General features: G+C 42.9%; 1 protein-coding gene across 5 annotated transcripts in view; it reads right to left on the reverse strand.

The window, feature by feature from the left end:
- SH3BP2 (SH3 domain binding protein 2) overlaps window positions 1-10,921 on the reverse strand; it is a 90,495-nt gene extending 79,574 nt beyond the window's left edge. For 3 of the 5 annotated variants that reach the window (XM_075570713.1, XM_075570695.1, XM_075570720.1), the window contains exon 1: window positions 10,368-10,614. In XM_075570713.1, the coding sequence (XP_075426828.1) occupies window positions 10,368-10,444 (77 nt within the window). In that variant the 5' untranslated portion in view covers window positions 10,445-10,614. The other 2 variants (XM_075570739.1, XM_075570749.1) reach the window with 2 other exon arrangements.
- Window positions 10,922-12,359: the final 1,438 nt, after the last annotated feature.

Raw genomic sequence — 12,359 nt, forward strand, 5'->3', positions numbered from 1 at the left:
TCCTCTATGCCTTTGAGAGAGCAGAGGGAGGGTAGGGGCATCCTGGAGGATATGAAGCACAGCAGTGAGATGGGACTGGTCACAGTAGTGAGGAGGTGCCAGCCTGGAACTCATAGTGTGTGACAGAGAAGTAGATCTGATCACAGGAGTTGGAGGTCACATGCGGAGCACACCGAGTGTGGAGAACGTGGTAATTGACAATTTTGGGGGGCCTAGTAATGCTGGACTTGAGATTTTACGGCCCGATTGAACCAGATTTATGCTACTGTAACTTTGGTCCTTAGTGGTACTGCCTCTATACTGTATATATAAAAAAAAAATTTTTAAAAAAAGGTGTAAAGCTGTAGACATTGCAAAAAGAGAACTCTCCTAGCTCTGCTAATTTACAATACAGCAGTGGTAATGTTTAGTAGTAATTGACTGTGCACAAAACAGGTACAGTAGTTATATAGGGCAACCGAAAAGAGCACTGTATACAGTACTGCACTCAGTCAATTATAAGTGGATTGTGATTGGAAAATAAGAATGGATACTATAAAATAAAAGCCGCTTATATATAAGCTACGGTGGAGCTTAGACTGCACGTATTACTGCGTGAGCGAGCCGGCTGAGAGAAGCGGCAGTGTTTTAGTGACGTCATCTGAGGTGGACCTGGCGCTCCGAGTCGTGGCCACGAGTAGGAGATAGACGCAAGACCTAGCCTCCATACACACCGCGCAACCAGCTACTCAAACCTGCGGACGGCACATTGTAATCCATTTGCAAGGTCGTATAGCATGTGAGTGCATTTGCTGTTGATCTTAATTGTTTTATTAAATTTTGTTACGGTACTATACCATTGGCATTTTATTATTTTATATATATCCTGTGACTGTGATTGATCCTTGTGGAGAGGGCAACTATCACCACCTGAAGACCCACCCCTTTCCAGTCGCTTACACCAGAGCACCAGCTGAAGGTACCTTTCAAGGCCTCTTGCTACCTACTGTCATGTAAGTAGTTAGCAGCTGTGTGGGTGTGATCTCCAGCATCAGAACGTACTGCGCAATGGTTCCTTTGTCTTGTCTGATTTCAGATTTACATTCACCAGCAAAGAATTTCTGAAAGATCATCTGTGAGATCTACGAACTGCTCCTTTATTCAGAGAACTGGGAACATACCCATCAGGTTTATTATACCTGATAGTGCGCCAAGGACTTTTTGTCTTTGTTTACATACATACACACACATATTACATGTGTTAATATAATTACAATCCACTAATAATTAACCGAGTGCAGTATTCAAGCTGCAGTTCAGTCAATATCCTGCATGTGTGTTTTTTTGTAATAAATCAGTTCTGTAGTAAGAAAAAATACTTTTAGCATTTTCTGTTTTTAAAAAACCAACTTTGAAAGACCAATTTTCTTGTATTCTATTTTAACAGCCATTTACTAAGGCACTGCCCCTTCATGTCCTGTCACAAGCACTGGCACACCCCTTTGTCAGCCCTGCCCTCCCTCTAGCACGTCAGTGCAGGAGTGCTCATGAATATTCATGAGCTTCTACTGAGTGACAGAAGCAGAGGAAAAACATATCCCATATCTAAAGATTTCGCTGATCAATACATGGAGAACGAATTGACTGGCAGCTATACAGTTCTTTAGGTAATTAGAGATTGCCCACATAAAACTATTGAATTAAAAAAAAATTTAAAAAAAAAAAAAGACATAACTGCAGCTTTCAGTGCTTTCTTTTCTCTTTTTGGTTGCCCTAAAGCTGTAGACGTCATTTTAAATGTGTATGGTACAGTTATTCAGAATACAACAAAATAAGAGGAGATCCACTATTCATTTAAGAAAAAAAAAAAAAGTAGAAATGTAGGTTAGAATGAAAAAAATATAACAATAATGTTAATTACTGAAAGTCAACGAGTCCAATTTGTCCTATTATTCCAAAAAAAAAAAAAATCTATCAAGTCAGCAAAAAAATTTAAATTTTTTTTTTTTTTTTTTTTTTAAATACACAACTCTGTATCTGGAAGATAATTATTTACTTGAACAACTTTTTTTTAAAGAATTTACAAAAAATGTGGCTTAAACTTCAAGAATACAAAAAGGAGAGAAAAAAATAAAAATTTTGAAACGGTTCCTTTAAACAAATATATTTACCCGACCACTACCTACTAATGAGTAATTCTTGTCCTTGGATATCTGAGTGAACATAGCTCACAATGATGTTTCCAGCAGATTCTTTAGGATTCAGCTGCATCTCCTAAGAGACAATAGTTAGTTGTAAACTTTTGTGTTCTCTGCCGGCAGAAAAAAGGGTCTGTTGTGGTTACACTTATTTGTGCACGGAAGGAAGAAATGCTTCCTGTCGGCTATTTTTAACCTTCCACTTTGCTTTTGAGAGTGAAACTGTAAAAAACACTTATAAATAAACATAGCTTCCACTCCCACCACTTTTTTTCCCCCCTTCTACACGTCATTTGCCCTTTCAGAACTGCCAATGAATGTATTTATTACTAGTATCACAGGGGGTGATTTATTAAGGTCCATTATCGGTTAACACTGGGGGGCTCAACTCCAGCCCCCCCAACAGGTCAGGTTTTCAGGATATCCCTGCTTCAGCACAGGTGGCTCAATCTTTGACTGAGCCTCTGAACTGAGCCACCTGTGCTGAAACAGAGTTATCCTGAAAACCTGACCTGTTGGGAGGGCTGGGGTAGAGCACACCTGGGTTAACACACCCTGTCCGGCGTTAACTCCCAGACCAGTCAATCAGCCCTATAGCTCTTCAACGGTTTCTGATTCTGCATATAGTGAACATTTACTAAATACACAAAAAACATTGTCTACTCTGATTAATATGAAAAGTGCCGTACGAAAACCCAATCCCAATGATTATGGTAATGTGAACTTCCTTTGAGGTGATTTGACTCTTGCCAGCACAATTTGATTGCTATTTGTATATACATCTCAGTTTGTCATCTATCTTTCATGTCCCGCAAAAGAGCGTTCTTTAGATGTAATATTGGGGACAGAGCTTTTGTGCCCACATGATGAGTAGATTTCTTCGTTCTGCTGAGCACACTATATTACATGAAGAATTCTCTTGTTGGTCTGATAAATAAATCACAACCTTCAATTAAATTTATACAATGATCACAGCTGCCAGAACTATGCACAGCCCAACATTTGCAATGCGACAGAAATTAATTTCTAAACGTTTGTTCGCTACACAATAACGGACATAAAATCTTTTAGGGGAGATTCAACGTAAAGAAAGTGCAAATAGAAGTTTGTTTTGAACCATTGCTCCAGTTTTGTTTTTGCACCAAATGTAAGTAAGTGACACAAATTGTTTGTCGGAAAAGTTTGTCCCCTCAGACCCGGTGGATGTGTGGGACGCACATACAAGATCAAAAATATGACACCCGAGACTTGGAGTTTGATATATCTCATATTACAGCAGCAATATGGGCTTCAGTATATTAAAAAACAAAAAACAAAAAGAGGAATGATTATAGGATTGAAGCGGGGGGTCTCCTGAGCTGAACTGTGTACATTTCAGCTCTGGGAACTGGAGCATTACTATATTACTATTGGAGAGCCAGCTCCTCCCCGGATGTGCAATAGTAACGCTCCTGTTCCGGTCACATGTTCCTCGGCTCCCACCGACATCAACTGTGATGTGTTACGTTGGCCCCACCGGCTCAAGAAGTACGTCCTCTGCTGCCCCCGACACCAGGATGTCTGCCGCTGCTCCCACAATGTCACAGCGGTCCTCCTCACCCTCCACCGCAGGTATGTGTTTTGCTGCTCCTGCCGTTCTCCAAGAGGAGGACCGAGGGAGCAGAGCAGAACGTGAAAATTACCCGGCTCTGGGTCATTTCCCGGTATCGGAAAAAGTGCCGGGTAAGCATCGGGTAATCGGTACATCACTACTGCGGAATTTAAATGTCCAGGTCACGCGGACTAATAGGAAGCCACAACGGATGACATCACAGCTTCCTATTGACCCGCAGGACATTTAAACACTGTCATTTTGTTAATCAGACATCCCCTGGCTGCATAGATACTTCCGTAGATGGTGTTGGCATCTCTGGAAGCAGGGGGTCCCCTGAGCTGAAACGAACGCAGTTCAGCTCCCGGAGAACCCCTACTTCAACTTGTATTGCTGCTTTAATCTGCTTGTCATGCGACTCCTCCTTAACTCCATTTGACACACCGCCAGCTGACAGCGCAAAACTTGCCACAAACAGATATGAAAAGGACACAAGTTGGTGCAATTTTACCCCACACTTCCTCTGATACATCCCACTTTTTATTTACTCGGACATTGCCAAAGGGATTCATCAATCTTAGAATGTGGGTGTTTATGATGGGAAAATATGTGCAGTGGAGTGGAGTGGAGTGGATTGTTATTCCAATATACGACTTAATTGCTAAAGCAGATTATAATTTATTTAAAGATGCTATAAAACTAGCTAGAAATTGAAATTGCTGTACCCAACTACTTCATTTAAAGACGTATTCACTACCGTGTCGTCATGCTCACGGCGTTTCCCCTCTTGCTATAAAACAGAATACAACATATTTCATTAATGGAGGACACCTTTTAGGTTAGCCTGAGGCACTCTGAGAAACACAGATTTACAGGAATGCAAGCTCTGAGCTCCAGTAAACCCATCCGCTTCTACCCCTTCTTGTCATTAACCACAGGAATTTCTGACTAAGCTCACACGCTTAAAGTCACCATAATGGTATTCAGAAATTGGGGAGATCATCTCTGGCAACTTGGTTTAAGTGCATCTCAGTCAATGGCACAACCTCTAATGGAACTGGGAGTTCTAAAGGGCAAGTTAAATGTTTTTATTAAAAAGGTAGGCACGAGGACATTGAGAACACGGCTCTCCACCAACTTGGCCTGTTTTGGGACAACTGTTGACAATGGTCTCATTGTGTATGGTGTTTAGTAAACTCCGTAGATGCGGTTTTCTGCTGGAATGATAATTTCTACAACAGAGTTTGCTAAACACTTGAGGACTTTATCTGCCATATTTTTTTTTAGTCTTACCTGAACCAGGGAGAACCGATAATTTCTTACAACTTTGAGAGGGAAAACAAGGGATAATTTATAGAGGTGCTACATTTGTATCAACTTTGCCGAAGCTAGGGGTGCACCATACTGCATGTACATTGCGTTGGACAGCAAAGGTTGTAGATAAAACTGGAAATATGCATTTTGATGTAGAACAGGCCATTGGCTTTCCCTATCCAACGCAAAATATTGTGTGTTTCAATATGGCGTAAAGACACTTCCCTGGGCTGCAGAAGAGAGCAGCTGCAGTCAAATGAATGGGACTGAAATCTTCTCCAGCACCAGGAAGACGGCTTCTCAGCATATTGTATAGGGGACCTAGGCCAGGATTGATCAAACCTGCTATGCAGGATATTCCACCCGTTCTGGCGATAACGATCATTCAAGTCAATGGAAGGATGGGATATCCACATTGCGCCTTGATAAATCTCTGCCATAGACTTTGCTAATAAGGAGCTTGGTGGCGGTTTGTGCTTTTTGATGGATCTATATTCCAACTAATGGACAGGGAGGCTTGAAAAAAAAAAAAAAAAGTACTGGTAGTTGTCCCCGATTAAATAAATAAGTCTAAATGCACTAAAACGTTGGGACAAAGCTCTTTGACTCAAATTTTTGAAAGATATATAACTAGAAGACAATAAAAAAAGGGAGTATGCACTTACTATACTCACAAGTTTTTAAAAAAATGGGTGCGGTGCAGAAGAGCTATAGGGAGCTTCCTGTATTGGGACCCTGTACGTGCTAGAGAACAAGAAGTAAACAGGAGGCTGTTTACTTCTTCTTTCTTAAATAAACCCTCATTTACAGATAAGGAAGAAAAAAAAAAAGGCGCAGAGAGCTGCAAGTATGTGAATAAAAAAGCAACGGTACTCTAGTTTAGTTTTATAAATACAGAAGTAGTGGTACCCTGTACAATCCAGACCATATATATGTCAATTAAAACATAGAAGACTTGTAGGTGAAGAAGGAAAAGCAAAGGCAGCACAGACACAGACTAATCTCACAGGAATTGTTCCAGTGAAGAGGTCATCTCTTAAGCTGCCAGAGAAGCAAACAGATAAGCACATTGTTCCTTAACCGCACTGTGAATCCTCATATTATATGATCATTGCATTATCTGTCTCTACTTTAAAAAAAAGCAGCTCAGTTCCAGACCAAAATCAGCTCTGTATGTATGTATGTATGTATGTATGTATGTATGTATGTATGTATGTATGTATGTATGTATGTATGTATGTATGTATGTATGTATATATATATATATATATATATATATATATATATATATATATATATATATATATATATAGAGGGTTTTTGTCACTTTTTTTACTCACCATAACTTAACTCAGTATTATGGTTTAGCCTATCCCATAGCCTCTCTTGCATTCCCAGTAAAATCAACCCCACACTGATGAGACCCATCAAGGTCGAAACAGCTGTCTGTGGGTGGTTTTCTGGGTATGCACCTTAACCCTGGCTGTGCTCAAAGCTGTGACCATGCAGCAAGCTTAAGCCTATAGGGAACCATGTTAAAAATGGTTATTGAGGCAAAAAGTGACACTGTGTGCTCATTTGCATGTCATTTCCCAGAATCCCTTGCTGCAGTGGAAGTGCTGTATGCTGGGTGATAATGGGGAAAGGCGGGGTTGCAGACCTGCCTAAGACATGCAGATGAGCATACAGCTATATTTGCGCATATATATATATATATATATATATTTTTTTTTTATTGATGAGAACAACTCAAATCCAGGAGCTATCAACTAAAACAAGGGAAAATGCTGCGGTTTCCTCTACATACAGTACTGTACTTTTGTTCTTGTCATGTATTTATAAAAGATGGCAAATGTAGTATATGGAGTGGCACAATTGTTTCTTTGCCTGCTATATTGAAAAATACAGAATGCAAAAAAGTGATGTTAATAATAGAAAGTGAATGGGCAAGATGAAGGGGCAAGCCCCCCAAAATATTGTTTCTGTTCTCAGTATTATGTTTAAGGAACTACCAGGAGCACCAACTGTGCCCAACTCAAACCTCCCTAATATTCTAAGACATGAACTATAAATATCTTAGATCAGGGGCGCGCAATCTTCCCCTGCTGCGCCCCTCCCGCGTCAAATGACGCCGAGGGGTCATGTGACGTCACGTTGCCATGCCAACGTGACGTCACATGATCCCGCCGAAGAAAAGGTAAGTGAAGTTGCAGAGGCCTCACGCGATCCCCCGGCATTAATTTAAATGCCTTGGGGGAAGAGTACAGGGCCTCTGCAACCGCTGCGGCCCCCCGTGAACAATCTTGCACCCCCACTAGGGGGTGCACCCCCCCACTTTGCGCACCCCTGTAAGACTTAGATAGAGAGAATAATAATACACTAGTCCATGTATAATAAAAGGGGTGCTCAGTCCATTAGAGCAGGGGGGCTCAACTCCAGTTCTCAAGCCACCCCCCCCGCGTCCCCCCACAGGGCAGGTTTTCAGTACATCCCAGCTTCAGCACAGGTGGCTCAATCGGAGCCTCTGCTTGAGCTACCTATGCTGAAGCACAGATATCCTGAAAACCTGACCTGTTGGGGAAGGCGGGGGGAGGGCGGGGGGAAGGCGGGGGGAGGGCGGGGGGAAGGCGGGGGGAGGGCGGGGGGAAGGCGGGGGGAAGGCGGGGGGGGAGGACTGGCGTTGAGCCCCCTGCTCTATATCACAGCAATGTGAAAACCAAGCACGTGTTCAAAAATAACTAATATAACCAACACCAGCAAGTGGAGCTTGATAAATACTTTCCCATTTTAAACCAATTCAACATAATACAAGATCCAAATGACCATTTCATCCCTATTACACAGGGAAAAGCCTGTTAACATTTTCCGTTTGCTTTTTTTTTACTAGGAAGCGTCACATAACACATTATTTTTTTATTGTAGCCGTCATAAAAAAAAAAAAAAAGAAGAAGAAGAATGGAACATATAACATTTAAGTCCTTCAGGGGGAGAATGGCATTTGAAATCCTTCAGACGGGCCAAAGCCCAAACATGTTTCTCATTTTGATGCATGGAATACAAAAATGAAGTTTAGAGCAGCAATCCCATTAGCCTATATGGGATTATGCTCTTGTAAAAAAAAAAAAATTTAAAACAAAAAACTTCAAACAAATACACGCCACAGAGAAGAAACTCAAGCAGCAAATAAGGGGTTAAGCCCTGGTCAGTGGTAGGGGGACTAAAGCAGCAAATGAGGGTTTAAGCCCAAGCATATCCACTGAAAACAAAAAAACACAGTGGTGTTTGTCCAACAGTCCAGATTAAGCAGATAAGGCTACCAAATAGCGTCCCAACATGATACATCAGTATTGGGTGACAAAAAAACAGCCTAAGGAAAAGTGCAAAACAAGACTCGGATATAGCAAGCTCACAAATTGTCAGGAACACTAATTGGAACACTGGAGAACTGTTGTCACCTGCGACGAGTGTTCCTGACCATTCGTGAGCTTGCTATATACGAGTCCTGTTTTGCACTGTTCCTTAGGCTGTTTTTTTGTCACTCAATACATATAGCTACGTTCTATCGTGTTTTTTTCATTGAGTGCCGTCTACTCCCAATATTGGACGAAACTACTGTAGGGCTCTGCTCAGCTAATATAAATGGATATTAGTACTAATGTCTGATAGGGGGGTGCTGTTAGGGAAGATAAACGAATACTCCCAATATTGACCTGACCTCTTCAGTGATGTGATATAGCATTTTATTCCCTCCGGTTTCAAGATAAGAGACTACAGTACCTCACTCCTTTCGTGGCGATGGCGCGTGTAATTATTGACGACACACAAGAAAAGAATAAGGATTGTCAGGAGGTAAACACTCACAGTTGTATCTATTTTATCTTCCTTCGGACATACCACACAACATATGACTATATGACCACATACTTGTGTGTCACTTTATCATGTAGCGTCAAACTCTGGTTACTTTGTGTGCTGGTTATTTATATGCTATCTTTCCGGTCACTTAAAAAGTGATTCATTAAATAAAAAATGTCCAACAAATTAAATAATCATGCCAGAATGTAACGTTTTTAGTGGTGAAATGATATTAACCTTTTTTTAAACGCACCCATAACTCTCGTGCGACTTATTGGCAGCGGTGGAAGGTACTATTTTATTTTCACACCCACGGTACCGCTCTTGTTTTCTCTATTTACACACTTGCAATCCCACTCTCTCTTTTAAAGAAAGGGGGATTTATTTGAGAAAACCTTAAGCTACTTCTTTTTAACTCCCCCAGTATATTGATTGCTTAAATCTTTCTAAAATACAGTCCAAAGACCTTTCCCTAAATGTTTCATAAGTATAGATATTTTGTAGAAGTCACACACAGCAACACTAATGCAGGGGTCCAGGGCCACCAACAGGTCAGGTTTTCAAGATATCCCTGCTTCAGCACAGGTGGCTCAATCCAGGGCCACCAACAGGGCAGGTTTTCAGGATATCCCTGCTCCAGCACAGGTGGCTCAGTCTGCACTCATTCCCAGACTGAGCCACCTGTGCTGAAGCAGAGATATCCTGAAAACCTGACCTGTTGGTGGCCCTAGAGGACTGGAGTTGGATACTTCTGCCCTAGTGTCTCTAAACCGCTGGGATCATTGACAAAAACAATGGAGGTTTAGCGCCCCAAACTATCTGGCAGTGACCAATAATAAGACCTGAAATATAATTCCCCAATGGGACTTGCCTGTACCTGTCAGTAAGACAGCTCTGCCCTGGGAGGTTAGTGTGCTAGTGTTCCCGCTGGCAGGGCAGGGGAAATAACACGTGGCCTGTGTATCAAGGCAAAAGTGATGCAGTCCTGGGGGGAAACATTGCTCCTATTTTGTTCTTTGATACATATGGTTCAGGGGTTCTTTGCTCCTAAACTGCACCAGTGCCTTGGTACATAAGCCCAACAGGAGTTTCACGTTAATGAACGTAAATATTCCATCATTAAAACCAATCCGAGTGGCATTAACCCTTTCCAGTGATCCTATAGCTCTCAACCTCGATTTAGTGCAAGAGCATCAAGCCTCTCAGTGGTCCCATAACAAACCACAGCTCAGGAAGTATTTTTTTTGGGGGGGGGTACATAGTAAATTAGCACCCCTTCGCCCCTAGTTCCAGACCCCATATCCATCAGCTAGGAGGTCTGTGAGGGTTAGGGCACTAAATGGGCATTTTAGTACCCCCAGTTACATACCGGCATCTTGTAAATTAAAAGTACACTTTTAATAACTCACTGTAATAACAACTCACTGTACCTGTTCAGGTTGGCAGCGCCGCAGCCTTGAGACTCTGGGGCGCACTGAGGCTCCTCTTCCATGCACAGCCCTGGCATCAAGCTGCAGGTGCCTCCCTCTCACATACCCCTGCTGCCTCCTCCTGCAGGTGCCTCCCTCTCACATACCCCTGCTGCCTCCTCCTGCAGGTGCCTCCCTCTCACATACCCCTGCTGCCTCCTCCTGCAGGTGCCTCCCTCTCACATACCCCTGCTGCTGCCTCCCTCTCACATACCCCTCCTGCAGACACCGGGGACAGCACAGATTCAGAGCAGAATGTGCACAGTGGGAGCTCTGCCCCACCCACCCCTTCAGCGAGGCAATGCAGCGCCAGCCCACAACAACCCAGCTCCTCCCTTATCTCCCTCCCCTATCTCTTCTTACCTTCCCAAGCCCCTTTCTGACTACTTTAATATTTCCTTCGTGACTTCCTTACCTTATTTTGACACCTCTCTCTCGCCTCCTGCTTCACGCCTCAGCCATTCCCCCCCCCCCCCCCCCATTCGTGCCTTTGCACACTTCCTTTCATTTCTAGTTCTCTTTTCCTTCCTGATTTATCTCCTCCTGCCCTTTTTACTCTGCCTCCTATGTCTCCCTCCCGCCTCTCTCACCTCCAAAGTGATCCTCCTTCATTCTCTGAGCACCCTGCTCATTCTATCCTTCCCCAACTGTGCATGTCTCTCACAGCAACGTGTCTTTTTAAGCCTGTTTACGCCTTTCCTGTATTCACTTCATGTCTCAATTACCCACCTTGCAAGAAATTCGAAACCTGCTCAGTAGGTCAGGTTTTCAGGATATCCCAGCTTCAGCACAGGTGACTAAATGAGAGGATCAGTCTGGGCCTCTGATTGAGTCATCTGTGCTGAAGCAGGGTCTGATTGAGCCACCTGTGCTGAAGCAGTGATATCCTGAAAACCTGACCTGTTGGGGGGACGGGACTGGAGTTGAACAATATATATTTTAAAAATAATAGTGGAAGTGGTATTCCGGGTTTGTAAATAAAACAGGGCATGTTCCATAAATACTTGTTTCTCTCCACATCGTGTATCTGCTGTGTAAGTCCTGTTAAGTTCCAGGCATAAGAAATAACTATAGGTATACCGCTCACCGAATAGCAATGTAATTAGCCGGTGCAGAGGGATAGTACTGGCGTAGCAAGTATATAGGGTGACAACAGAGTGATCTCCCACAGATCCCTCTTAGTACTGCACAACTGGCTGCAATGGCGTATGGCAACAATAGAGTGCTAGATAACGAATAGGGAGTGAGCAGTAGGGGAGACCCTGGTAATTGCACCCAGTGCTAGGATAGAGCAATTACCTAAAAATGCCTATAGGCAAAACAATAAATATTTATTAAACATCTATATAAACACACAATTAAACGGCGCAAAGAAAAATGGATAAAAGCAACTAAAACTCAGGTACGGGTGTAGTGGAGGCCTGTATACAGTAAATAACTATGATGCAAATATCTTATAGTAAAGCCTCCTATTACGGGCACGAGTTGGGGGAAATATGCAGGGAGGGTGGTGGTTACTAATATTTCACTATGGCTAGTGATGTGTGCTAAAGGGTAAGCACAGTATACCACCTATTGTGAGGGAGGTGTATGTGTGGTGAAGGTATAGCTCTATCCTAGCACTGGGTGCAATTACCAGGGTCTCCCCTACTGCTCACTCCCTATTCGTTATCTAGCACTCTATTGTTGCCATACGCCATTGCAGCCAGTTGTGCAGTACTAAGAGGGATCTGTGGGAGAAGTTCCAGGCATAAGCAGGTTAATCTATGGGCCATTGACCCCCATTGTTCTTTCCTTGAAGTTGAAGGAAGAGAGGTGGTGACTCATGGCCTGTGTACAGCCGCATGGAGGTGGGTACAGTCCATGAGCCCGCCCCTTCCGGATTCTTCTGGGGAGGAATCTAAAAGTTAGAGGGATTTGGTTCCTGCTCTTCGAGGAGAGAGGAAGGCTGTG

The sequence above is a fragment of the Ascaphus truei genome, chromosome 1 (assembly GCF_040206685.1).
Source record: "Ascaphus truei isolate aAscTru1 chromosome 1, aAscTru1.hap1, whole genome shotgun sequence".
In the NCBI taxonomy this organism is placed as follows: domain Eukaryota; kingdom Metazoa; phylum Chordata; class Amphibia; order Anura; family Ascaphidae; genus Ascaphus; species Ascaphus truei.